This window comes from Papio anubis, chromosome 19 (genome assembly GCF_008728515.1).
Source record: "Papio anubis isolate 15944 chromosome 19, Panubis1.0, whole genome shotgun sequence".
In the NCBI taxonomy this organism is placed as follows: domain Eukaryota; kingdom Metazoa; phylum Chordata; class Mammalia; order Primates; family Cercopithecidae; genus Papio; species Papio anubis.
The window spans coordinates 45,267,217-45,294,900 of NC_044994.1; the positions used below are offsets into that span (position 1 = coordinate 45,267,217).

At 36.3% G+C, this 27,684-nt stretch overlaps 1 protein-coding gene across 5 annotated transcripts in view; it reads left to right on the forward strand.

The window, feature by feature from the left end:
• DCC (DCC netrin 1 receptor) overlaps nucleotides 1–27,684 on the forward strand; it is a 1,226,567-nt gene that overhangs the window by 843,527 nt on the left and 355,356 nt on the right. For all 5 annotated transcript variants that reach the window (XM_017951762.3, XM_017951759.3, XM_017951760.3 and 2 more), the window contains exon 9: nucleotides 5,902–6,056. In XM_017951762.3, coding sequence (XP_017807251.1) covers nucleotides 5,902–6,056 — 155 coding nt within the window. The remainder of the gene's footprint in view (nucleotides 1–5,901; nucleotides 6,057–27,684) is intronic.

Below are 27,684 nucleotides of genomic sequence, written 5' to 3' on the forward strand. Positions count from 1 at the left end.
GCTTAACTCCCCCACACTGCCAACTTAGGGGGAAAGGAATGAAGTAAAGAAGCTTTGTCTGAAAATCCATCTAGTGTTACAGATCATGACTCTGAGTGTTGCATATTTTGAGGTAATTATGTCTTCAGATTCATAGGACAGAACATCACTGAGAGGGAGGAGGCTTGGGGTCCCTGCTGCTTTTACAGGGGTTGCTAATGCAGTGAGAGGTCGAACAATCCAAGTTTACCCATTGGGTAAACTTGTCATATTCACTGTTCTCTTCTCTTCAGAACCCAGTGTGCTTATCTGCCCATTTACAGAGGAGTGTGGACTACATTGAGCAGAGAGGAAACCCTTAATTACTGCTTCATGGAAAATTTACTTTAGGTGGTTAGTGTTGGCCTGTAGTGGAACCAGAGAAATCCCACATAATAAACTGCCCTTCCAAACTCAGATGTTACTTACTTGTTGGGAAATGGTTTGCCATGTTTTGTTTACAGCTATTAAAGCCTGGGAAGGGTGATTAAAAACTTCGTTAGAATCCTTGGGGCTAGAACTGAACAAATCTGTGAAGGACAACATGACAGAAAATGCCATTTTCTCAATATGCTTTTGTATAACGCTAGCAATTTGACGTCACCCCAGGAAAACCCAGGGAAGCCACACAGCAGTTTGGTAGCAGACACTCAGCCACCAGTAGGGACATCAGATACCATAAGACTATCGAGCTGTACTGTGGAACTCAGGGAACTCCTATTTCTTCTCAGTGTCCCTCAGAGAGCAAAGTTTCCAGCCCTTTAAAAATGATTGTTTTCATTATTGGAACTTGTTCAATATCTGTAGTTATGCTCACTCTCTTTGTTTTGACTTCATCTTTGCAAACAAAATTAATAAGATAGAAAATACCAAAAAAGATTTTTTTGGGGGGTGGGCAGGCCCCAAGGTCAGTGAAACCTATCTGTATAGTTTGTTCTATATGATTATACCTCTCATTAATTTATATCCTCAGATTCCTGGTTTTAAATACTTTGTTGAAAAGTCTCCTTCTTGGATGCAATAGGATTTATTTCTTATGAAGTTGTGGTGGTATTTTGTTATTATAAAATAATAGCAGTGACTGCCGTTATGACATAATCCATATTAAGTGTCAGGTGCTATGTATTTCGCTTTAGATGTTTGACCTACAGCATTTCATTTAATTCTTTCAGATATTGTGATACAAACATTTTTATAGCATGTATGTTGTACTTGAGAAATCTGGGGCTCAGAAAGTTTAATGTGAAGGCCAGAAACAGCCCCCCAGACTTGCCCCAGTCCTGAACTACTTACTCCGTAGTCTACATAGGGTTTTTTTTTTTTCTGAAGTTTTTTTTTTTTTTTTTAAAGACAAGGTCTTACTTTGTCACCCAGGCTGGAGTGTAATGGCGTGATCTCAGCTCATGGCAACTTCTGCCCCTGGGCTCAAGCGATTCTCATGCCTCAGCCACCCGAGTAGCTAGAATTACAAGTTCATGCTACCATGCCTGACTAATTTTTGTATTTTTTCTAAAGAGAGTGTTTCACCACATTAGCCAAGCTGGTCTTGAACTCCTGGCCTCAAGTGATCTGCCCGCCTCGGCCTCCCAAAGTGCTGGGACTACAGGCGTGAGCCACCATGCCTGGCCCACATAGTGTTTAGATGCAAATTCCCTTTGATATGAGCAGATTTCTGGAAAGTGGCACATAAAATTGAAATGGTTAGATAAAACCATGCTTTAAAACCACTAAGAGCCTGTATTGTGGAAACCAGTGGTCAACCCAGGGCAGAACTAGCAAGTGATTAGAGGTTGAACCATAGAGTTGTCTTGGAGGTGTATTTACATAGTAAGCACAGTGCATTTGCCTGGGTTCTATTTTATAGATCAATACCATGGAAGCATTTTCTAAAGATGCTTTGTTTATTCTTTAAGACTGAGAAAGTAAGAATTGTCCATGTCAATGAATACGTTTATATATAATTTTTTTATGAATTATTAATTTTGGATACTTTTTGGAGGCTCATGAAGATTATTAAATCTGCCCCATTATGAAGTCCAACATCCTCTTTTTTATGTAAGTGATGTTTTCATTTCATGATCTTGAACATTTTTACCTGGACATGTCCAAATTTTCCTGCCTCTCTTTCCTTTAAAATATACCTGTTCAGCAAAAGACATAAACAGATACTTCTCAAAAGAAGACACACAAACAGCCAACAAACATATGAAAAAAGTGTTCAGCATCACTAATCATCAGAAATGCAAATCAAAACCAAAATGAGATATCATTCCACATCAGTCAGAATGGCTGTTACTAAAAAAAATAAAATAAAACAATAGATGCTGGTGAGGCTGCGGAGAAAAGGGAATGCTTATACACTATTGGGAGAAATACAAATTTATTACTTTAGGCACTATGGAAAGCAATTAGGAGATTTCTGAAAGAACTTAAAACAAATCCACAATTTAGCCCAGCAATCCCATTAACTGGTATAGATCCAAAATAAATTAAATAATTCTACCAAAAACAAGCATGCGCTAATATATTCTGGATAAAGAAAATGTGGTACATATACACCATGGAATACTGTGCAGCCATAAAAAGGAATGAAGTTACTTCCTTTGCAACAACATGGATGCAGTTGGAGGCCATAATCCTAAATAAATTAATGCAGGAACAGAAAACCATATACTATATGTTCTCACTTATAAGTAGGAGCTTAACATTGAGTACTCAGGGACATATAGATGGCAACAGTAGACATGGGACTGTCAGATAGGAGGGAGGGAAGGAGGAGGTCAAGGATTGAAAACTGTTGCATATTATACTTACTACCTGGTCGTGACAGGATCAATCATACCTCAAACCTCAGCATCACACAATATACCCATGTAACAAATTTTCACATGTACCCCAGAATCTAAAATAATGAAATTATTGAAAAAATAAAATTAAAGTACAGAAGAGTACCTGTTGAAAGGGTTATGGCTAGCATGACCCGGAACACAGTTATTTCATCCAATTTATTTCGTACTTGTAAGAATAAAGTCAATTATGAAAGCTGCCCTTCCTTATAGATACCAAAGGTGTTTGACAGGCAAATCTGACCTTTGATAACAATGTTGCTTGAAGGTCTAGAAAAGATGCTATGAAATGATTCATAGCAAATGACAGACAAATTCATCCTCTCAGCAGTCTCTGAGTGCTCATTGTCCCTTTTTCCCCTCATGTCTTTTATCCAAAGTTCCCATGATCCAAAGAAGTTCCTTATTTTTCCACTATTGTTGAATGATATCATTACTAGATTTAGAGGATGAAGTTCCAGATTTCATTCTTAAATGTGATACCCACTAACTGTGAAGCCTTTGAATAAATCATGTTGCTTTCCTAAATCTCACTTTCTATATGTAAAACAATGATAACGAAACCACCCTATCTGTATCAGTAAGCTACCTGAGGCACTGTGTATAAAAATTCTTCTGCTGAAAAAATAAATAAATAAGCAAGATTCCCTATCTCCATGTGCTCAATCTCTGTAAGTTACATACAGCAAGGCATACAATTCTTTTATGAGGATTTGCTTTTAAAAAGCAACTTGCTGACCTAAATGATCTTAATTTGGTAGAATATAGCAGTGTGGTATGTGGCAAATGGGAGCATTGTTCCATATTTCTTAGGCTTACCTACTTTCGATTACTGTTTAATCTCATCCAGACCCCTACTCTTCTAGAAGTCAGAATTCAGCCTTCCAGAAACTTCACACTGCACTTCTAAAAGAATACCTAAACTTCAGGCTATATCCAGATTCATACAGGGTGCTTTTTCTCTATTGTGGTAACACATGTCTTTCATTTTACAGTTTTAACTATTTTTTTGTTTTTGTTTTTGTTTTTTTGTTTTTGTTGTTGTTGAGACGGAGACTAGCTCTGTCGCCCAGGCTGGAGTGCTGTGGCCGGATCTCAGCTCACTGCAAGCTCCGCCTCCCGGGTTTACGCCATTCTCCTGCCTCAGCCTCCGGAGTAGCTGGGACTACAGGCGCCCGCCTAGTTTTTTGTATTTTTTTAGTAGAGACGAGGTTTCACCGTGTTAGCCAGGATGATCTCGATCTCCTGAGCTCATGATTCGCCCGTCTCGGCCTCCCAAAGTGCTAGGATTACAGGCTTGAGCCACCGCTCCCGGCCCATTTTTAAATATTTGTAAGTGTACAGTTGTATGATAGTGCATGTGCCTTGTTGTGCTACCATCACCACCATCTGTCCACAGAATTTTTCGTTATCTCCAATTAAAATTCTTTACCTATTCAACACTAACGTCTCATTCTCCCGTCACTTAGCTCCTGGCAACCACTCAGGGTGCATATTTTAAAATATTAGCAGTGCTAGATAAAATAATGCTAACTCCTATAACAAATAAGCCCTAAAATATATAATGGCTCAAAACTATTTCTGACTCTAGAAGGTATGGAAGGGATGTTACTGATTGTCAGGCAGTTCTTTTCCCAGTTCTTCTCTAGAATTATTACAAATTTTGATTTTTCCATCATCCCCAATATGGCTTCTAAGGTCATCATACTTCCCTACCTCAAGACAACAGGTGAAGGAAGAGAACATGGTGAATTACCCATGTGCAGTTTATTTTAGACCAGGCCTGGAATCAGCACATATCACATCACATACACTCAATCTCTTGCTGCGACTCAGTCACATGGCCTCAACTAGGCTTCAGGGAAGCCGGGAAATATGGTTTAGTACATGAAGAAGAAATTTTGGGTTTGAGGATAAGCCAGCCAGTCTCTGCCATCAGTTATATTAAGAATGTAGATATGCCTAGGAATCATCATTCATTCATGCACTTAGAACTTTTACTTTTTGAAAATCTAATTTTCCCTGGCAGAAAAAGATATTTCATTTTAAATATGTCCAAAACCAAAACATATCTGAATGGCATAATTAAAGTGTACATATAATTCCACTGAGAAGCAAGAGATATTATCTAGATATAGAAACCTTGAGAAACAATTGAGAAGCTTAGAGGAAGTCACTTCTTTACTCAGTTAAATCAGCTAAATGTCCAATGAGGACATCTAGAATGTTCAGAAGCTCTAGAATTGTGTGTGTCCTTAAAGAATACTTCAATAGTTATCATTTCTAAAATGTCAGCATCCATATCCAAAGGGTTTGTCATCTCTTAATATGCACTATAAATGCAACCATGATCAGTAGATTAATTCATTAGTTTGCAACACTGAGGAAGTTTTAGTTGATAAATGTATTGATATTGAACACATATAGATGTGGCTTGAAGAGCAAAGCAAACAGGCATATGTTACAGTTTCTGTTCACGCAGGAAGGAATCTACTTCCTTTCACTAATTGCACTTAAAGTAACCACAGGGACTCAGGCTCCATACATAGAACACTTAGCATCTGCGTTTTCCTTTCACACAATGAGAGAAAATGCATAAATGCATTTGTTGGCAATACTGACAAAGACCGATTTGTGGAATAATTGAAACCTTGATTTCTGTCATTAGCCGGATGTTTACAAAACCCATCTTCCTGTCTACATTCCAGATGTTTCTCCTTATTTTAATAGCTCTTTGTTTTTCATGGGTTTTGAATTCCAAATTTTAAAGTGTCAAGCAAAAAGACTTTAGTTGGCAAGTTTCATGGAGAATGACATAAGCTTAAACTTCCCAGAATTCTTGCAACATTTATCTGTAGGTCCTTCCAATTAGCTTATTTTCTGTAGAAAGCCTGAGGTCTTGAATTATGTCCTAGAGTCAACATTAGATGACTGAGCAACCCTTTGGTTCACCTCACTACTCTTGCATATCAGATACAAATTTTGGCAGGAAGTATTCTTTTTGGAATAATCTTTCTCTGCAACTTTGATTTCTCAGGGAACGAGCATTGAATACAACACAGCCTGGGTCCCTTCAGCTCACCGTGGGAAACCTGAAGCCAGAAGCCATGTACACCTTTCGAGTTGTGGCTTACAATGAATGGGGACCGGGAGAGAGTTCTCAACCCATCAAGGTGGCCACACAGCCTGAGTGTGAGTATGAAAAGGAACGGGCCACATTTAGAAAGTGTTTATTTTCCTCTGCAGTATGCTTGAATTCTTTCACAGAACCTTTGCGAGGTGACAAAAATGCAAGAACGTTTCTTTTAAGTAACCTATGTAACTCAAGGACTTTTAAAAGTAAGATGACTTGTAAATAGAATGGCCTCTTCACTTAGGCCATGTACCGTAATGGCAAATTAACCTCTATAAAGGCCTAATTTATCTATGCAGTCTACATATTCATTTCCTAAGAAAGTGATCTACTCTGCCTGACAGTATTGTAGCATCATCGTTGGGTTTCAGCCTCCTCTGTTGAATTTTCAGATCTTTTGAATTTGTAAAGAGTGTAACATCAAAGGTAAAAGAACAATAGCATACAACTTCTAAATCCAGGGACTAATTTAAAAGCGTAAACACGCACCATATGCACTGAAAAAGCTACTAAAAGCAAATTGAGACTTGAGGAATATGATAATCTCTTTTGTATAATCTCATTTTCCTCTACCTTGAATCACTAGATTCAGCTATTTTTTTTTTTTCACAAAGTAAAGCAGCTGAATGTTCTTTGATCAACATATAATTCAATGATTTCTACTTTGGTAAAGGAAGAGCTCCAAAATTACATATTGAAAGCTATTTCTGTATTTGACAAAATTTTGTTTTTTCTTGTGCATTTCAAATGTTTTTTGACAAGATTAGTTGCTGATGAGCCATTCGCCAAATTTGTTTTGTTTCATATTTAAAAAAATTGGAATTTAAAATCAAAATGAAATGCATGGCTACTTGTTAAACTGCCTTATGTTAAACATCTAACTGCACCTATTTCCTTTTTATATAAATAAATTTATAATGATATTTTGTTTTCCTCTTCATTTTACGTGAAACTGTATTTAACTTCAAAATCACCTCTTGTATTTTGGGAATAAGGTGAAGTAGAGATTGGAAATATTTTAACTGGTAATTGTGAGAGAGTAACTTTTGTATTCTGTCACTTCTTGGGTGGTTTCAATCAGCATGTCAAAGAAGAGAGAACAGGAGATACAGTCTGAGTGCACTTTCGACAGAATCTCCATCCTTTATTTCATTTGGCCAGGGCTACAGACACAGGATGATAACAAATCAGAATAAAGTATTAATTGAAGGGAGGGAAGAGGGCTAAGCTGTACAATAGTACAAATTTTGCCTCACAGAAATAAAAGCTCAGCAACTTCAAAAGCATAGTCATGTTGAGGTTACAGACAATTATTTGGAAATGCGGGCCCCCAGGCATAATAATAATTTGTAGGATCCAAATAATTTCTGTTTGCAAAGTAAAACCACAGGGACACATTGTTAAAAATTATGAACATTATGGGATGGCTACAGCAGAACATGAGGCCTTGCACAACTTCCCTCTTTGCTGCCCACGGAGCTGGTCCTGCTCCCAGATTTCTCTTCTGGACAATTTTTTGTTGCTGTACTGAGTTAAATCACTAGACAGTGCAAATTTCCCCTTCATAATGTCTATAGTAACATAATATTTCAGTCTTCTTTTTTTATTTTTGGGACAGAGTCTCACTCTGTTGTCCAGGCTGGAGTGCAGTGACACAATCTCAGCTCATTGCAACCTCCGCCTCCCGGGTTCAAGTGATTCCCAGCTAATTTTTGTATTTGTAGTAGAGACAAGCTATCACCATGTTGGTCAGGCTGGTCTTGAACTCCTGACCTCAAATGATGCCCCTGCCTCAGCCTCCCGATGTGCTAAGATTACAGGCATGAGCCACTGCGCCCGGCCCAACATTTGAGTCTTCAATTGCTTTAATGACTTTCTCTTCATAGATCATCTATGTAAAATCAATAACATTTATGACCATTTTGTATTTTTGATTAAAAACAAATTAAGCTATATATATATATATATATCTCACACTCTATATATGTTATATGCCATGTGGTAGATAGGTCAGCAGTTTAAAAACTTAAACTCTTGGTAAATTTTCTAATACTGGAACTAACTTTAAAAGCGTGCTCATTTTCAAAAGATCAAATCTCTGTGAATTAACTGAATTTTTCATCTCCTAGTTATAAATTATCATACAATTGTTATACTGTACTTTTCAGAGCTGACTAGTCATGATTACATTGCACTTCTGATAAAAATCCTGGTTGGTTAACCTTGCTTTGTAAGAATGAGCATTTTTTTTTCTTTGATCAATACTATTGTTTCTAAGTATTCAACTCAAAAAAGCAATTTTCAGCATTTTAATTTTTTTTTTTTTTTAACACCAACATTCCCAAGCCAAGGGACAGTAAAGTGTTTTCCTTTTTGACACTGGCTAACAACACTCATTCCATAAAAAATTATAAAAAAAATAAAAAACTATGATACAATAATACAATATATTCTGCTTTTTTAAATATAATTAAGTTAAAAAGAATAATGATCGTATCACACATATGGCCTTAACTTTGTAAAACACAAACAATGACATAACTCAATTCATAAGTATGTTTAATGAACATTTATTATATTTCTAACACTGTTTCAGGCTGCATGAGGCATGTTAGAAAAGCATACGTGAATAATAAAGCAGCAGTATTTATGGATCTCAGCAGATTTGGGGGGAAGCAAATATTTTAAATATGCAACAATAACAAAACAACTCAAGTAGGGGAACTTATAAGAAGTTGGTAAATGGAATACAAACAATCTGAGTCACAGATTTGCTCGTGGGCCCGTGACCTGTGATGGCTGCAACATATTACCTAGTTAATTTCTTATGCCCAAATTGTACTGCATCCACCTCCTCCAATCAGTCTTGTAATCCAGTTACAATGACAGCCACCTCTATGCTTTATATATCACACATTCCTTCCCATTCAGAAAGCAGTGTGAAATATGTGTGCAGAGGACCTCACTGGACCCAAGTCTCTATAAGCATTTACTTTGCTTAACTATTAGTGTAAATGATAAGGTACACAATAACAAAAGCATAATTGAATAAAACATGTTGATTGTTGGTATTGTTGTCACATATAAATTATATTCTCTAAGAAATGAAAATGAAGAATCTTTCTGCTTTAGAAACATGATGCAGACATGAGTTTTTTTTCATTAATGGCAGCAATAACAGCCTTAGAATGCTAACCATATTTTGGCCTTTAGTAACAGCATTGTTCTATTAAATTACCCATTTTCTTACCAATATATGAAATAAGAAGAATTTCTTTTGCAGATCACTGTTTTATTTGCACTATAACTTGATTCTGTTTCATTGAACATTGTCATTGGATAATTCATCCCTTACTGAGTAGATAAGTAGTTAGGAATAAAGTAGCCTGCATAAACAAGATATTCAGAATATCCTTTACATGTGCAAAAGAGTTAGCCAATTCCTTCAATTCGTGTGTATTGAGTACTGCTAAACTCACTTGCCGTCTTTCTTACAGACATTAGAATAAATAAATAATATTATCATAAGTGATAGGCATTGCATGTGTATTTTATCTTCTGTTGGTAACATAAAATGCCATTTTGGCAATTTGAAAGTATTTCTAGGATAAGGAGCACTTACTTCATCTTCTCCAAGCCCACTCAGTAAGACACCAATTACTGAAGAAGATGGAATATACCAGAGATCCTATGGCTCCTTTCCATTCCTTTTCTTTCCCATTCCTTCCTCCCATGCTCCTTCCCACCATCCTTCTTCCCACCATCCTTCCCTCTTTGCTATAAGCCCATCTTTCTGTCGTTAAGAGAAAATGTGAGGGCTATTTTATTACTTCGCTAGACTATCAGAATTTAGAGGCAAGATCAAGTTAAAGAAAACATTTTGATCAATATCTCTTTTCTGACAAAATGATCTTATCTTTTGAAAATGGGTCTCAGGTGAGTATGTGTTTGGTTGCTGCTTTTATCAATGTTTTTCCAAATGTGATGTGGTAATTGTACACTAAAATTACATAGCTTGTATACAAATTGAATTTCAAGTTTTTCATATTATTTGAAAATATCAGCTCTATTATACAAACCACATTCGCAAAGAATAAAACTGATGGAAAATATGTCTGAAATATAAATCAGCCCGTAACTGTTTCTAAAAGTGCATACATTTTGTGGTAATCATTTAAAGAGATCAGCAGCCCAAGATCCAGTTTATGAAATAATCGCTCGAAATAGAAAGGTTCGATTTATATGAAGGTTTGTGTCCCCTGATGATATCTTCTTTTTGCTAAACCCTTGCCCATTCTCCCTGCCTTTATGATGTATAATTTCTCTACCGTATTATCAGCCAGGATTTAAGTCCCTGTCTGCTTAAGACTTGTCTAATCTTTTCATACCACATGTGGAGATTTTTTGAATTATTATTTGCAGTCCTTTAAGATCCTGTTAAGGCAGTTTAATCATAAAGGATGTTAAAATGGACCACATACTGGCTTGAGGGCTTGAGTTAGAATCAGAAGCCTATTTGCAAGACCACAACTCAATTATCTACAAAACTCTTTTATATTTAAGAGTTGTAAGTAATATTCTTAATCTATTATATTCTTTACACTAAAAAGATGAGTGAAAGCAACCCACCAAGTTGAGTGACTTTAGAATATATTATCTAGAGGAATAGCCGTATTTGCTTCTTTCTTCCTTCACGAGATTTTAAAAATTCTAATAGGGCTCTACTTGTATGGTTGTTAGGAAGAGAACAGAGAAGTTCAAATAATGTCTCTGAACATTACTACCTGTACCCTAGGGCAAGTTTGTCAATCATTGAGACCTCAGTTTCCTGAACTATAAATGGGAGTATCATTTATTCTTCTTCTTCCTAAGTTGCAAAAATGAAATATGATAACACATGGGCAGTCACTGTGTCTTGCCTGACATCTCAATTTAAAAAAAAGAGAAAAGCTCCCTGACTTAATGGGATCAAATAAGAACATAATTTCAACTGCTCTACATTTACAAACAAAGTGGGATACTCACCAGGGTAATCAATTGGGTAAATAAGGCTAATATAATACCTCATTTATAGTTTAGAACTAGCTTGATCACTATACAGTCAGCACGTTTATATACTCTGTTACTCTCTCCCTAATTAACCTCTCCTTAACATTTGGCAGGCTGTTATAGATTGGCTTGTCTCAATTTTGAAGTCTTAAGAACAGAAAGTGCTACATGATCCCATAAGATGTATCACAGCATTGCCATTTTATAAATAAAGCCATGTGTCACTTAAGGAAGGATATATATTCCAGGAATTGCATCATTAATTGAGTTCATTTTTCTGAGAACATCATAGTGTCTTACACACACCTAGATGGTAGAGCCTACTACTCACCTGGGCTATATGGTGTAGCCTATCACTCCTAGGCTGCAAACCTGTACAGCATGTGACAGTACTGAATACTGTAGGCAATTATAACACAGTGGCAGATATTTGTACATCTGAGCATATCTAAACATAGAAAAGGTAATGCATTGCATTACAATGATATGATGGCAAGATGTCACTAGGTGATAGAAATTTTTCAACTTCATTATATTTTTATGGGACCACTTTGGTATATGTGGTCTGTTGCTGATCAAAACATTGTTACATGACACTTGGCTGTCGTTGCTTGGTTGATGCTGGTAGAATCTGGTTTGGGAAAGATATAAAATATCAGTTATATTTATTTAAGGACGGTTCCATAAATTAAGCAAACTAAGTTGATCACAGCTCTGTCTAGCTCATTACTTTTGTCACTTGATTTACAACTATTAACTGCACGGCATTGAGATTTGAATAAATATTTGGAATGACCACTATGGCAAATCTGTCAGCTTGACAACAGTTCAGTTGTCTGATCCCATACATGGCTAGACATAAATAATGGAAAGAAGTAAAGGTAAGCACTGGCATAACATCTTTTTGGGAGCATACAAATACATTATTTAAAAAGTCTCTGGATGCAAAAAAATTTTTTTTCAGATATTATAAATAAGAGATGGGGAATGTTAAAAACTTATGGTTTAGTATCCTCTGTGACCAAAGGCTTAAGGAATTCGTTTGGATTTAATGGTCAATTAGGCTAGGTATGATGTCTTTTATAATGACATATATTAGTGGAAAGATTAGACGTAGGCTTGAGATGATGGGTTGTATAATTACCTCTAGAAGACTTCAAAGCAAATGTGAGTCACTGTGTTCTTTCTTCATTCATTTAAAAATATTTATTTTGTGCTAAGTTCTAGACCTACAGTTACCAGTACAGTAATGGCAAGTCACATTTGTCTATTTAAATTTAAAAATATTGAATTAAAATAAAATTTAGAATTCAGTTTCTCAGTTACAATAGCCCTATTCCAACTGCTTAGTAGCACTTAAAATTTAAATAAAATTAAAAATCAAAAATTCAACTTGTCTGTCTTACGAGCCATATCTCACAGTTTCATATATGATTACTGGCTACTGTATTGGAGATCACAGAGACCATTTCCATTATTTCAGAAAGTTCTGTGGGACAGCAGCAGTCTAGGCACTATGCTAGTAAATGAGGATAAAAAAGCAAGTCAGAAATGGTCCTAACTCTCAAGGAACTGGTAGTCTGGTGGAAAAAACTTTAAGTAGAATTCACTAAAAACAACTTTCACAGATTTCATCTCCCTGAACAAAATTGTTGAGCTTTGTTCAAAACAAAAAAGTTAATTATGTGCTAAATTAATAGACATGATTTTTTAAAGGCCAGATAATCTAGACCTGAAGACAATCTGTTTATTTACTTAAGTTAATCACATTAAAAATCCGTTACCTGAAAAAATACGTAAGTATTTTCCAAAGTGCAATTGAAGGTGAAGGACATAGCTTACTAGTTGCTTGGGTTAAACAGTGATATATCATAAGTGTAATTTCCCTAAGAAGCTTCTGTTGGCTCTCTTATTTTCTCTTTTCTTTTGAGCAAATATTATGATTCAGGCTTCTTCAGTTGGTATAACCAAACATCTAGAAAATTTATCTGCTTCATGAGAAATTACATAGAAAGCTAACTTCTCATAGATAGATGTAAGGGAGTGTAGGAAAGGGGATAAGAAAGTGTCATAGTAATGATTGGTTTTCAGGCAGCACTGTCAACTAGTCTGGGAGAAAGAAGTTCCCTAAGTAGATCTGATTTGGGTTTAATCGCCTAATTTGGTTATATACCCTACTAAACGTGAAAGCAGTTGGTTTGCTAAGCTGAATTAGAGCAAAAGCCAGCATGAACATCTTTGGGGATATTGTCATCATGCTGGTGCAGCTGAATGAAACTTTACTCCAAGGATATGAGCTGAGCTGCTTTAGGCAACTGCTTTGATGGAGAGCTGATGAATACTACCAAGAAAGAGTAAAGATGGAAAGGAATAAGGCATTTTAATCACATATGTATTGAAGCACTCCCTCATCTTTAGAGCATATTTTTCTATGCAGTTCATAAGTATTTATTGAGTACCTACTATGTAATGAACCTTTTATAACATGCTTGGGATAGAAAATAAAATAAGGGCAGAAGTTTCTTTCTTTGTCTGTTTCTGTTGCTATAACGAAATATCTGCACTGTTTAATTTATAAATGATAGAAATGTATTGCTCATGGTTCTGGAGACTGGGAAGTCTGAGATTAAACAGGTTTGATGTCTAGTGAGGGCTGGTCTCTGCTTCCAAAATGAGGCCTTGTTGCTGCATCTTCCAGAGGGTATGAACGCTGTGTCCTCACATGGTGGAAGAAATGGTAGGACAAAAAAGAGGAGCTAGCTGTTCTCTGTAGCCCTCTTACAAGGACTAATCTCTTCATGAGGGTACAGCCCTCATGGTCTAATCATCTTTTAAAAGATTATTAAAATATTTGCATTGGGGTTTAAATTTCAACATGAATTTTGGAAGGGACACAAACATTCAAAGAAGTTAGGGATACTATTTTTGATGAAAATATCCCTGTAAAATAAATGGACCTAAATAATACTGAGGGATCAAATTTATTTTCTCTTTTTTTTTTTTCTTTGAGATGGAGTCTTGCACTGTTGCCTGGGCTGGAGTGCAGTGGCGTGATCTCGGTTCACTGCAACCTCCACCTCCCAAGTTCATGTGATTCTCCTGCCTCAAACTCCCACATGGCTGAGATTACAGGTGCACACCGCCACACCTGGCTAAGTTTTTGTATTTTTAGTAGAGACGGGGTTTTAATATATTGGCCAGACTGGTCTTGAACTTCTGATCTGGTGATCTGCCTGCCTCAGCCTCCCAAAGTGCTGGAATTACAGGCATGAACCACCGTGCCCGGCCCTATTTCCTTTTTTTAACCTAAAGTTAGTGTTACAAAGTTTCAGTATATAATTAATGCATAATCTAATGCAGATATAATTTAATGCACAAACCATATTGTCTTTTAGCATAGAACATTTTAGTATATTTAGGAATTATCTGATATAACATTCCACCAAATTTAAGTAAAACTCCCTTTTAAATTACTGTACTATTTTATGGATTCTTTTAACTGCAGGTTATATTCTGCCTGCTGTAATATATGGTGAATTTTACATGTTACATAAAAAGTCAATAATATGACTTTAACTATTTTCCTTTAACTCCAATGTTCTTACATTATATTACTTTAATTGCCCAATCTTTCCTCCTTGGGGAACCTGAGATCCCATGCAATGAGGAGTTGAGTTGGGACAGAATTTCTGATCACAGGCTATTCTGCAGGGAGTGGAGATAACCGTGAGTTAAAATAGAAAGATTTTAAGCCTAGGACAGGCAATTACTGCTTCTAATTATAGTTGTTAAAGTCAAAGCTGAGATGTTGTCACTCATTGCTGGAAGGAAATGACCACAGATTTGTATCAACTGAAAGTCAAGCAATGGAACTCTAAGCCCATGGTCAATGGTAGTAACTTGTACATTGTCCTCTTATTTAAATCTTATTTAAATTGGTGTTCCAGGTCATCCAAATGGAAATAGAATGACATGTTTAAAAACAAGGATTTAGAAATCAGATTGGGTTTGAATTCTAGCTTTTTCCCCTGTCAGCTAACTGGGTTAAGTTAGCTTTTCTTCTGCAAAAGGGAGATAATATCTATCTTGCAAGGATGCTGTAAAGATTAAAGTAAAATATTTAGGATGGTAATGCAATTGTGCATCTTCAAATGGTTATTCTGAGGATTAAATTAGATACTTAGTTTACTTTCTGATGCGTTGTCAGCCCTCAATAAATACCAGCTTCTGTTATAATCATCCATTATAACTCCATTACTTGATTTTAATTATTTCTCATATAATGATGCTCCTTAATGCTGCACATAATTTGCTAATTTCTGTGTCTGTGTTTTTTTTTTTTTTTTTGATATGTTTGAAATGCTATTCTTATCCATTAGGCTATTTCGTAAGTCCCTTCTATTTTTCCTTTAAGATTTTGATTAAATATTTTGAAGAGCAAAAAGCCTATCCTGTCTAATTCATCACAGGGATCAAACTTTCAGTCTTCTTAAGCTCGTATTTCACCCTCCAAATTAGTTTGAATCTCCTCATCTCTTCATTCATTCATTTATTCATTCATTCGTTCAACAAATAATTCATTGCATGCTTGCAATGGACTACAGTCTGTTTCTTGAGACTGGGAAATCGGTAATAAAAAAGACAAAGTACTTATCCTCATAAAGTCTATATTCTAATGATGAAGAGGAATAATAAGCAAATAGGCTGGGAGTGGTGGCACATGCCTGTAATCCCAGTACTTTGGGAGGCCAAGGAGGGCAGATCCCTTAAACTCAGGAGTTCCAGATCAGCCTAGGCAACATAAAGAAACCCTGTCTCTACAAAATATGGAAAAATCAGCCAAGTGTGGTGGTGTGTGTCTGTAGTCCTAGCTGCTTGGAAGGCTGAGATGAAAGGATTGCCCAAGCCTGAGAGTTTGAGGCTGCAGTGAGCCATGATTGACTCCACCCTCATGAGGGAGTTCTTAAGATCTGATGAGATACAGGATATTTAAATGCTCAAGATGCAAGCGTTCCAAACTGTATTTTCAGGGGGTGGGTGCTCAGAAATAAAATTCTGAGTACTGAAAAGTATAGGCAACAGAGTGAGACTCTGTCTCTAAATAAATAAATAAATAAATAAATAAATAAATAAATAAATAAAAGTGAAGCCCACAGAAGCGCAAAACAGCTTAAGGGGACCTAGGATGAATAGGATAGGGATGATTCTAGATGGGAAGGTCAAAGCCTTGCTAAAGAAGGGATATGTAGAGGCACACCTGAAAGAATGTGAAAAGGTGGCAGCAAACACCTGTGAGGCAGGACATTTCAGGCAAAGCAAATAAGCAGTGCCAAGTTTCTGGAGAGGAAGAACAAAAGACTACTGTCCTGCAGCAGAGCAAGCAAGAGAGAGAGTGGTGGAGGTAAAGTCAAGCGGTAGCAGGGCTCAGTCATGAAAATCTTGGAAGCCATAATAAGGAATCAAGATGTAGTACTTAGTTGGGAGTGGGGCCATTTATGCAGGAGGGGTTGACATGACCTAATTTTCATTTTTAAATTGGAAGCAAGGAGAACAGAGAAAAGATGAATACAGTAGTTTAGTGATGAGATAGCTCAGGTAGCCTGGTAATTTTAGAAGAGTAAAGAACTAGTAGAATCCAAGATGCCTTTGGAAGATAGAAACAACAAGACTTGCTGCCGCAGGTGGAATGGGAGAAAAGACAGAGTCCAATTGTATTTCAGATTTTGGGCCTAAGAAACTGGGTGAATGGTTGTCACCATTTCATGGGATCTAAAAACTGGAAATGGAACTAATTTGGAGGGTGCGTAGGGAGGAGAGAGATTTAAGGGATATATCAAGAATTACTATTTTTTTAATTCATGAAGTTTAACTGTTAAATGTTTGCAGATTTTATTTACCTAATTAGGCTATGAGATCAAAGGAAGTTCTCAGGATTTCTTTGAGTATAAAAATAAAAGAAAATGCCACGTACGACCAGGCCAATGGCCAATGCAATGCAGTACTTAGATTCTAATAGTGGCAAAGATGAACAGTTGGGGAAAAACCATTGGGTCATTCTTCATGTCATAAATTGTAAAACATCTGTGCCCTACACATCCCTAATGAATATGTTACAGGGATATGTGCAGTGCCATGTACTAAGATGCTCGAATATTTGTCATTCATAAAGAAACCTCCTTTTTAGAACACCCCCCTCTCCCCCTGCCGCCCCGGGTCAGGCTAGTGAAGTGTAATTTGATGGGAATTGACTATAAGAAGGCCTCAGATCAGCAGCCCAGTCTTCCAACTGCCAAGATTTTCTGAGGAACGCATCCAAAAAGGGCAGGTCAGTGCCAAAATAAATGTTAGCCCAGAACCAGTTTGTTTTCTGATGTGTACTTTGCCTATGTTCATTGAACAGGAGATTGAATTCTAATGGGATGTCAATTCAGGGATGATCCAGAAGTTGAATCTCCTTACATCAGAATTGTACCAGAAGCTTGGTTTCTGTCCCAGGAAGGGCCCTAGAATTCTACTAGAGGAAGTTGCTTCCAACATCTCATTTTTTAACCCTTTTTCTTACTGTTGGGAGTCGGAGCCTCCATTAACTCTGGGTACCCAGAGTCTGAAACATTTCCCAGTGCCCTGAAACTTAATTTTAAATCCATAAATACTTTAAGATAGTAGATTCCAACCATTGAAATGTACAACCAATAAACCTGGGGACAAGAGCTTTTAAGGCTAGCCATAGAATATGTCAGTACATTAGTGAGAGCCGAAGGCCTGTGTCTAGATTCCTAAGTACAGAGGTGCTTATCCTAAACAATGGGCTTACAATAATGACAGTTTCTCTTCCTGAAATGGAAATATCACTTAAAATATAAACAAAAGATCTGTGTTCTAGACTGAGATTTTCTTTGTATTCTGCTGTTTGTTTTTTGGGAAGCCAGTTACCCTTTCTGATTCTCAAATTCTTATAAAATAAGGATCATACTGCTCGTATTGGGATAACGTGAAGGGGCACTAGAAAAGCCTCATTAAGGAACACTGCTAGCTGATCTTATACAATTTACTTCAATTTCATTGCTTTTTCAAGTGTCTCCCTTAGAAATAAGTAAGTGAACTTGTTAACCCCTTTGGGTGTTGTATTTATCTAGAGCTACCTTAACAAAGTGCCACAAACTTGGTGTCTCAAAACAACAAAATGTATTTTCTGACCTTTCTGGAGCCGAGAAGTCTGAAATCGAGGTGTCAGCAGGGCTATATTTCCTCTGAAGGTGCTTCAGAAAAATCCTTCCTTGCCTCTTCCTAGCTTCTGGTGGCTTCTGGCAGTCTTTGGCATTCCTTGGCTAGTAGCTGCATAATTTCAGTCTCTGCCTGCATCTCCACGTGGCCTTCTCCTCTCTGTGTCTCTGCGAGTCCTCCTCTCTTCTTATAATGCACTTGGGAGCCACCTAAATCCAGTATAACCTTGTCTTAACTAATTATATCTACAAAGATATTTGATCAAATAAGGTCACATTCTAAGGTTCTGAGTGTACATGAATTTTTGGAGTACTATTCAACCCGATGTACTGCCCTGTGAATTTTAGTAAGAATTCTTACAAATTCTTAGTAAGATTCAATGTCATCTGTTAGAGGACTGAGCCAACTATGAAGTATATATTGTGCTTGTATGTCTCTATGTGAATGTGTGTGTGTGTGTATATATATATGTGTGTGTATGTGTAGATGTGTGTGTGTATGTATAGATATGTGTGTGTGTATATATGTGCGTGTGTGTGTATTCAGGTCATAGCTGTTAAAATCAGAGTCCAGATATTGGCATTCGTGTCTAGAAGAAAAACATTTTAGGGGTTTTATCAATTGGAGATCAAACAGTAGAAATCCAAGCCTGTGGTCAATGTTAGTAAGTTTTCACAGGCAGCTTAAAACGTAGCAATGACAACATAATTTTATATATATATATATATATAAACTTTTCCATATATAGTACATATATATAATTATATATAATTGTATATGTACATATAGCATATATGTATACATATAGAAAATTAAAGTGTATGTGTATATATGTATATACATTAATTAGCAAACTATATTTTTTATTTTGAAAACCATTTCAGTCACTGCCTCTCAAAGAAGAAATGTTGATATTAAAAGACATCCGTAGTGTCCTTAAAATCATATTTGATATGCTCTTACCTTCTTCCGCTCTTCAGAATTCTAACCCTGCCTTGTAAACTGTAGGATATAGCACTTTCTGAATATTAAGGACTGCAAACTGCTTAGGTGGCCTGAAGGAAACTAATAAGTGAATGAAGTTAGCCAAGTAACAGATTTTGCTGAAGATGCCTGTGAGATTTGTTACTGACATTGACCACATGCTTGGATTTCTACTGTTTGACCTTCAGTTGATAAAAACCCCATAATGGTTTTCTTCTAGACACTGATGCCAACATCAGGACTCTGATGTTTATTTTATTTTATTTTGAGACGGAGTTTCGCTCTTGTTACCCAGGCTGGAGTGCGATGGCATGACCCCGGTTCACCACAACCTCCACTTCCCAGGTTCAAGTGATTCTCCTGCCTCAGCCTCCCGAGTAACTGGGATTACAGGCATGCACCACCACACCTGGCTAATTTTGTATGCTTAGTAGACACCAGGGTTCTCCATGTTCGTCAGGCTTGTCTTGAACTCCTGTCCTAAGGTGATCTACCCACCTTGGCCTCCCAAAGTGCTGGTATTACAGGCATGAGCCAACATGCCCAGCCAGGACTCTAATTTTTAACAGCTGTGGCCTGAAACAGTAATTGTGTGCCATCACCTTAAAATCTTTCAGCTTCACATGAATAGCAATACTTTGACCTGTAAAACATCCTGTAAGCAAGAATTATGGCCCAACCCAATTCCTACATTAGATGTGACTAAATTAAATGCAACAAAACTAATAATGTCAGTGCCAGAGTTTGAACCTAGCCTAATATTCCTACTATACTGCTAACTCTGTGTGTGTGTGTGTGTGTACACAAACTAAGATTACCATGATTGTTTTAGGAAAAATAAACATTAATTGCATTTTGACAACAGTTCTTTAATGAGTTAAAATTCTTATTAATTCACCATTGATAAAAATTAGTTCAGAAAACATAGCAGTGACAATATAATATTTTTAAAATATTGGCTGGGCGTGGTAGCTCATGCCTATAATCCCAGCACTTTGGGAGGTCAAGGTGGGTGGATCATGAGGTCAGGAGATTGAGACCATCCTGGCTAACACAGTGAAACCCTGTCTCCACTAAAAATACAAAAAATTAGCCAGGCGTGGTGGTGGGTGCCTGTAGTCCCAGCTACTCAGGAGGCTGAGGCAGGAGAATGGTGTGTACCCGGGAGGGGGAGCTTGCAGTGAGCCAAGGTCACACCACTGCACTCCGGCCTGGGTGACAGAGTGAGATTCCATCTCAAAAACAAACAAAAAATCTCGACATTGGTGAGATTAAGCCAGCCTGGATGAATTATACTAACCGTCATGCCAACGACCATGCTAGGCACATAGTTTCTACTATCTGCTATAAATCACCTATTTGATTTTAACTCTCAGTTGACTTTCTTGATTCAAAGCCCTCTCCTATGGTCTTGCAGTGAAATAAAAAATAATGATTACTACTTCTATTCTTCAGAAGGGTTAATTGGCTTGTAGTTCAGTACAAGCTCTTCACAAAAATGTTTAGGACTCCCAGAAATGAGTAGATGTTAATTCTGGTGGTATGGTTCATTATCTAATATATTTAAGAGCAAAAACCAATATAATAATAAATTTAACATATCACTTACATTTTTATTTATGCCACAGAGTATTTAAATTAAACAGCTTGATTAATTTTTATCACGTTGGACATAATGTTTTACATTTTCTTTATAACCTAGTATTTTTATAGTATTTTTGCCAATCTTTATAAAAATATTTAATTTTGTATTATTACAATTAATTTCACTTATTTCATTTTTACTTATGGGCCTACTAGGAAATTTAAATTGCATGTATTTGTAGCTCATTGATATTGGACAGTGATTGCTTATATGTATATTGCTTGTGTCTTATGTCCAGTCAAAAGGAAGCCAAGAAGGTTGTCAATCTGAAATTAAATTGAGTTTTAGAGTTACCAAAATACAGCGGTTAAATTTAACTCTTCTCAAATAACTGTTTCTAAAAGTTATGTAAATAACATTCATAGTTAACTGTCTTCCTTATTTTGCTCGGTGTTTACTCAACATGATAACAGCACTTGAGCATGACTCAGTCATTTTTTTTCCCGTTGGTCTGGCTCTTTGTGTCACCAATAGAAATAAAAGCAAAGGCAGTGGAGTTGGGTAGAGAAAGGGGAATTTTTGATCCAGAGTAGCACAACAGGGTTCCTGTATTCAGTTTTACCTAAAGTCATTCTTCAACTTCTGTGAGACGATTTACTGCTGAAGTCTATTTGTTTTCCTGCTGCTATCTCTGAACAAGCCCAAATCTTCCATGTGGTTAATAAACTTCTTATCTTTTGAATACTGAAAATAAAATAAACTTAATCCTCAGGGTGGTTCAGTCAGCCGACCAGAAGCCTTTTAGATGCTTCTTAGAGATACAGGGAAACTAGGTTTTCTGCCCTGTGTGATTATCAATCTTTCCATTGCATGCGTGTATGTGTAAGGGCATTAAAGGTGCTTCTCAGTGATAAATGTCAGTGAAATCACAAAGTGAAAATTAATTTCCGTATTGTCAAGGTCAGATGTGTACCCGGGTTCATTGTTACTGGAATTTTTATTGTTGCTGCTATTAGGAAAGATATTTTATCTTGGGCTCATTTTTTTCAAGTATGGAGAAAGAGCAACAAAAATTCCTCAATATACATATACATTGCTCAGAAAAAAAGTACCTTAGCACAATCTGATCTGTTAATTAGGGTAATTATTTTGAGTGTCTCAAAAAAGATCAAGTTTAGAGGAGTTAGGTGGGAAACAGAACAAACATGATCACAGGATCTGGAGACTAGCTGATCTTCCTGAAAAGCAGCTGACTATCCATCAATAGAAAAAGCAGAAAGTTGAAGAAGAAATAAATAAAGAAGAAAATAGTTTGTGATGTGCCCATTAATAGAAGTAGGGTGTGAAATTATCAAACTGGGAGCTTAATAAATTAAGAGAAGATGGGGGAAAGATGTTAGGTTATAAGTGTTCGTACAGGAATGAATAACCAGCTGTACATCTCTGTATACATTGAACTACCTCAAAGCCAGTGTGGTGCCAAACCTGTGGATTCCCTCACCCACACAACTCCACCCACACACATGCCCAGTTTAATCTATTCCAGTGTTTCCTTTATCAGTGAACAGCACCAGAAGCACCTAGCTATAAAAATCTATATTGCAGGAGTCATTCCTGATGCTTCCATCATCTTCACTCTCTTATCTCCAATCCAAGTCCTGTTGATTTTACCTTCCCTATAGCTCTTAAATCCCTACCCTTCTCTTCATCTCCATGGCCAGCAGTTATTCTAATTCAAGCTGTTTTCTTCTCTCTTCTGGACTATGGAATGTTCTACCAACTGGTATCGCAACACTCATCTCTGCCCCCCTTCAATTCACTCTGTGTACAGCAGAGTGAAAAATGCTTAAAATGGCAATTTCTTTCTGATTTTTAGAATAAAAGATTCATATCCTCCCAAGGCTTTTAAGGCCTGGCATGGACCTGTCCCCATGAATTTTTCTCACCTCATTTGGACTCATCTCCTCCCTGCACCTTGGGGTCCTGCCATATTAAGACTGTGAGTTCTATGGAAGTGTTCACTCTTTTCCCCTCAAATCCCTGCAGTGCCCGGAACACGGTAAAAATAGTTAACATTCATTGAGCATTTCATTTGTTCCAAATATAATTCATAAATTATTTATTATTCATCTTCATAAGATTACTTATATGGTAAGCACTGCCCGTTTTTTTAAATAAATAAATTTAAACACAAAGACATTAAATAGCTTGATCCTAGTCACATAGCTTGAGTGAGTCTTCTGGATTTGAACTCTAAATCTCTGATTCTGGAGGATATATCCTTTACTGCTGGTCTCTGTTACCCAAGATGTAATAGATGGGATTTGCTGGCATCTTGTGCATCAAAACATCCCGGAACTCTGACTTCTGTGAAACTTGCATGTTAGAATAGAGTACTAAATTTCTTCCTTAATTTATATTCCCTCCCAAAAGAGCCAGTTTACTCAAGGCAGTTCCTTATCTTTTAAAGCCTTGAAATAGATAAACAATAAATTGATTCCCCAAAGAGATGGTATCTTTTAAGGTGGGATCTTTTTTTCATTATGTAGAAAAATGTGCTCACTTGACTGTCTGAAAAAAAGATTACTACTTCCTTTTCCTGTAATAAATGACAGCAGGGCTCTTTTATAAAAGCAACCTATACATGTCATTTATTGCTCTATTAAAACTACAAACATCAGATATTGATTGTTCCCGTACTGACCATAATACAAGCCAACTTTGAGAAAGGTCGCTGGGTTTAGTCACATTATTACCATGGGAAACACTCTGAGTTGTGCATAAGCTGAAGACACCTGCCTCCGTGATGCATATCTATTTATGGAGAACTGAGATTTTTGCGTGTGGAAATACAATCTTGAGATATATACAAGTCTCAAGTCAATGTGAAGTAAGGAAGAAGCCAGCAAATGCCCTTTCTGAAGGTTTCTGCTTGGGAGTCTTCTAAAGAATTAAACATCAATTTATAGTCTGTAGAGTATAGAGATATAACAACAAATGAAACTCAATGTGGATTATTTATGAGGAAGTTAAAAGGCTCCATTTATATTGGTGATATCACATCTGGATCATCTTGGCTTTTCTATCAGGGACTCTCTTGGCCAGGTTTGGTGTTTTTGGTTGTGTGTGTGTGTGTGTGTGTTTTTTTTTTAGATGGAGTCTTGCTTTGTTGCCCCGGCTGGAGTATGCAATGACACAATCTCGGCTCACTGCAACCTCCGCCTCCTGGGCTCAAGCAATTATCCTTCCTCAGCCTCCCAAGTGGCTGGGATTACAGGCATGTGCCACCATGCCAAGCTAATTTTTGTATTTTTAGTAGAGATGGGTTTTCACCATGTTGCCAAGGCTGGTTTTGAACTCCTGACTTCAGGTGATCCACTCACCTCGGCCTCCCAAAGTGCTAGGATTACAGGTTTGAGCCACAACACCCAGCCCAGGTTTGGTTTTTAAGCATAATCTTGGTGAGAACTCAGGCCACATCCTTTTAGGCATCCATGGAATGCTGTGTTTTCCATCTCCCCTTTACATACGTCATCTCTTCAAGTTCTTCTAACAATACTGACAGTTAAGAAGAGTAAATACTTCTTCCTCCAATTGTCCAATGAGCTAACCAATATTTGGAAAAGCTTCAGGGTCTTGATTTCAGGTAACAATATTAACTACCATATTATACTGAACACTTGCTTTTTCATATAATCTCATATAATCCTTATGCTAGCTCTGTGGTACAGAAATAATGAATACCTGAGAAAATGATGCTCTGAGTATTTAATACTTGGCCCAAGGATACACTAATATTAAGTAGGACAAGGGGTTTTTTGACTCAGGAATCAAAACTAAGATGTTTCAATCCTACCTGAAGCATTTTTTTAAAGCACTAGTTATCTAAGAGATAGTTTCTGACTTTTCTATGTGATTTTGTCAAAAGTCCTTGACAATTCATTTGAAAATTAGAGTTCTGTGAATACTTGTTCCTAAACTGAATTTTCTGAGACAGGCATCTTGAGAAAAATGGATGATTTTTTTTAACTTTCTTTGAATCTCATGAAAGAGACTACGTTTTTCTACGATTGGCAAAACATGATTTGATTTGTTGATGGTGGTTATTAGGGAAACAACTTAATGGTAATTCCATGCTTTGGGGAAAAGGTGGTTTCCTCAATACGAGATGACATATGCGATCATTAATTTAGTTCATCTTGGAATTATTCTTATTGTTTTTACTTGAAAACCTCATCATCTGAAACCTTCCACAATGTATAGGCTAGTTTTTGTCTCCATTTCCCAACTTGTAAGTTCTGTTCTGGAAAGGCTCATGTCAAGGATGTTACCCATTCAACTCATTCATCCTGATGTTTCCTGTCTCACCAGACTCATCCTTCATTCATCCATCAATGCAATTCTTAATTGTTCTTCAAGAAATGTTCTTAACTAAGCCCTCCATTACCATCCCAGATTCCTATGTATCTCATCAATAGATCTATTTCTGGAATTCCTATATGTTTGGTTGTCCCAAGAATGTTTAGCCTTGATTATATATGATCTGTTGTTCATTTATAGTTGTTTTCTGTGTATTTTCTCCTTCCTAAGTTCCTTGAAAATTTATAATAAAAGTTCATAGTAAAAGAGTTCACAGTTCTAGAGAAAGCATTGTATGCTGAATGCATAGAAATTATTATTAGACTTTAAAATTATCTAAACATTTCAATCACAATGGGGAGTAATGAGACCCAGGCTACTGTGGAATTATTTTTAAGTCAATATGGTTAGGTATATATGACATCAAACTTTCAGTAATGTGTAAATGTAACATTTAGTATGTAAACTTAAGCACATTTGGGTGAAACTTTAAGTCTTTATCTTCCGTTTGGTGTGTGCGGGTAGTTTTTCTAGATGATAAAAACGGTTGCATTTGACATTACTTAGAAATCTGCACTTGAAACAATTTGAGGCTTCCACCATGTAGTCCAGAATCTACCTTGTTCACGACACTTTGCATTACTAGGCGTTGCTTATGTTTTCCGAAGTAAAATTCAAAATGCTGTACATTAAAAACATACTCTACATACTTCCCAAGGTTATTACTACTTGGTTGTGTTAGTGAAAATTCTGAGCTGTCTTCCTGAAAGACTTTGTCTGGAGGTCAATTTCTGTAATCCCTTTATTATCAAACTGTTTCCAGTTCTAGGTTGAATTACAAGAAATCTGCTTGGAAGATTATTTTCTTCACAGGGAGTCATTAAAATTTTTTCTATTAAGCTGTCAAAAATATTCATTAATATCTAAGCATATACATATATGTGCACAAAGGTAATATATAAATTATATCCATCATCTATATCACACATTATATATGTGTGTGTGTTTATCCATATCTGCATCTGTTCTATATATATTTATACACACATATATAATGGCACAGTTTAGTATATTGTGTGTTAGCAGATAGAAAATATTAAAACTAAAGGTGAAATGAACAGGTAATAACTGCTTCCTCCAACCAAATGTTGCCAGACTCCTGTGGTTTTGTAATAGAAATCTACCCTATTGTTTGTGCTTCTTCCTAGCCAAATTACTGTCGTATCTCCTAACTATGTACAGTTCAGTCAAGAAGAGGTTTCATTATGTTAATAATTACATTGCCTGCAGGCTTTTTGATGTTGCATTCCCCATAAAGAATAGAAACAGATTTCATAGAAATATCATTAAAGCTGTTAACTACAGAAGAAAAAATAATCAAAGAGGCAATCAACGCGTACACTTTATTATCAATAACTGTAAGTAGTTTCAGAAATGGCTTGCATTTGAAACACGTTCATTGAGGAGATCATCAGCAATGGAAGCTGCTGCTTAAAGGAAGAGAGCTTTGTGGTCTAAATCCATTTGGATCACTACAGATAATTACTTAGATCCCTTGCTATTCATTTTTAAATATAGGCTCAAGAATCATTTTTAAATTAGCAAACTAATAAAGGGATAGACTCAACCTCAGAATTCTGACCTGAATTGAGGCTATGTGAATTATAGGTCATTATTTGAATGACAACACGTGACAGTTTTTCTTCAAATCCACTTTTAGTTGTTGTGTTTTTTTTTTTTTTTTTTTTTTTTAAACGGTGCTGTTAAATTGATGATTTAGGAACAGTAGAACTCATTGTACTACACAGTCATTTAAAAAAGACTTTAAATATTCAAATGTTCAACTACATATTCCCTGACACTAACATTTATCTTCATTTTGGACTTCCAGCTGAGAAACATAAGTATAATGACTCGGAGACATCAGCCTCGTTCAGTATTATGAAGATAGTGGCATGCCTTGATCCTTCTAAAGCTTTTTCTTTGAAAACCTCATATTCAGATTCTTTTTTGAAAGGGATTAATTAAGCTCCCAAGGTTTTTAATGAAACATATTTGATAAATCATAATTTAGGTTTTAGTCTGATTATTGCAAATATAAAATTTCTTATAGTAAAGGGAAGACAGGAAGGCAGATGGTTAGATATCTGAATGAAAACAGAGCAAGAGAAAGAAAAGATAAAAAGTGTACTGATTCATGTACGCTATGCGACTTGTTGATAATCAGGAGCCCTAACATCCTATAACCTAAAATATTTGGTGAATTAAAGCAGATGAATTCAAATGTCTTTGAAATACCCATGACTGGGAAAATAAAATAGAAGTCTATTTCACAAATACATTTTAGCTTTGAAACAGTAGCATTTGATTAAAAGTTGAAGATTGCTCTTTAAAGTGAAATGATGTTTTCCCATTATAAAGTAATTAACAATCACTACAAATGATTTGATTATAAAGAATCACTGATTTTCAGAACCAAAAGAAAC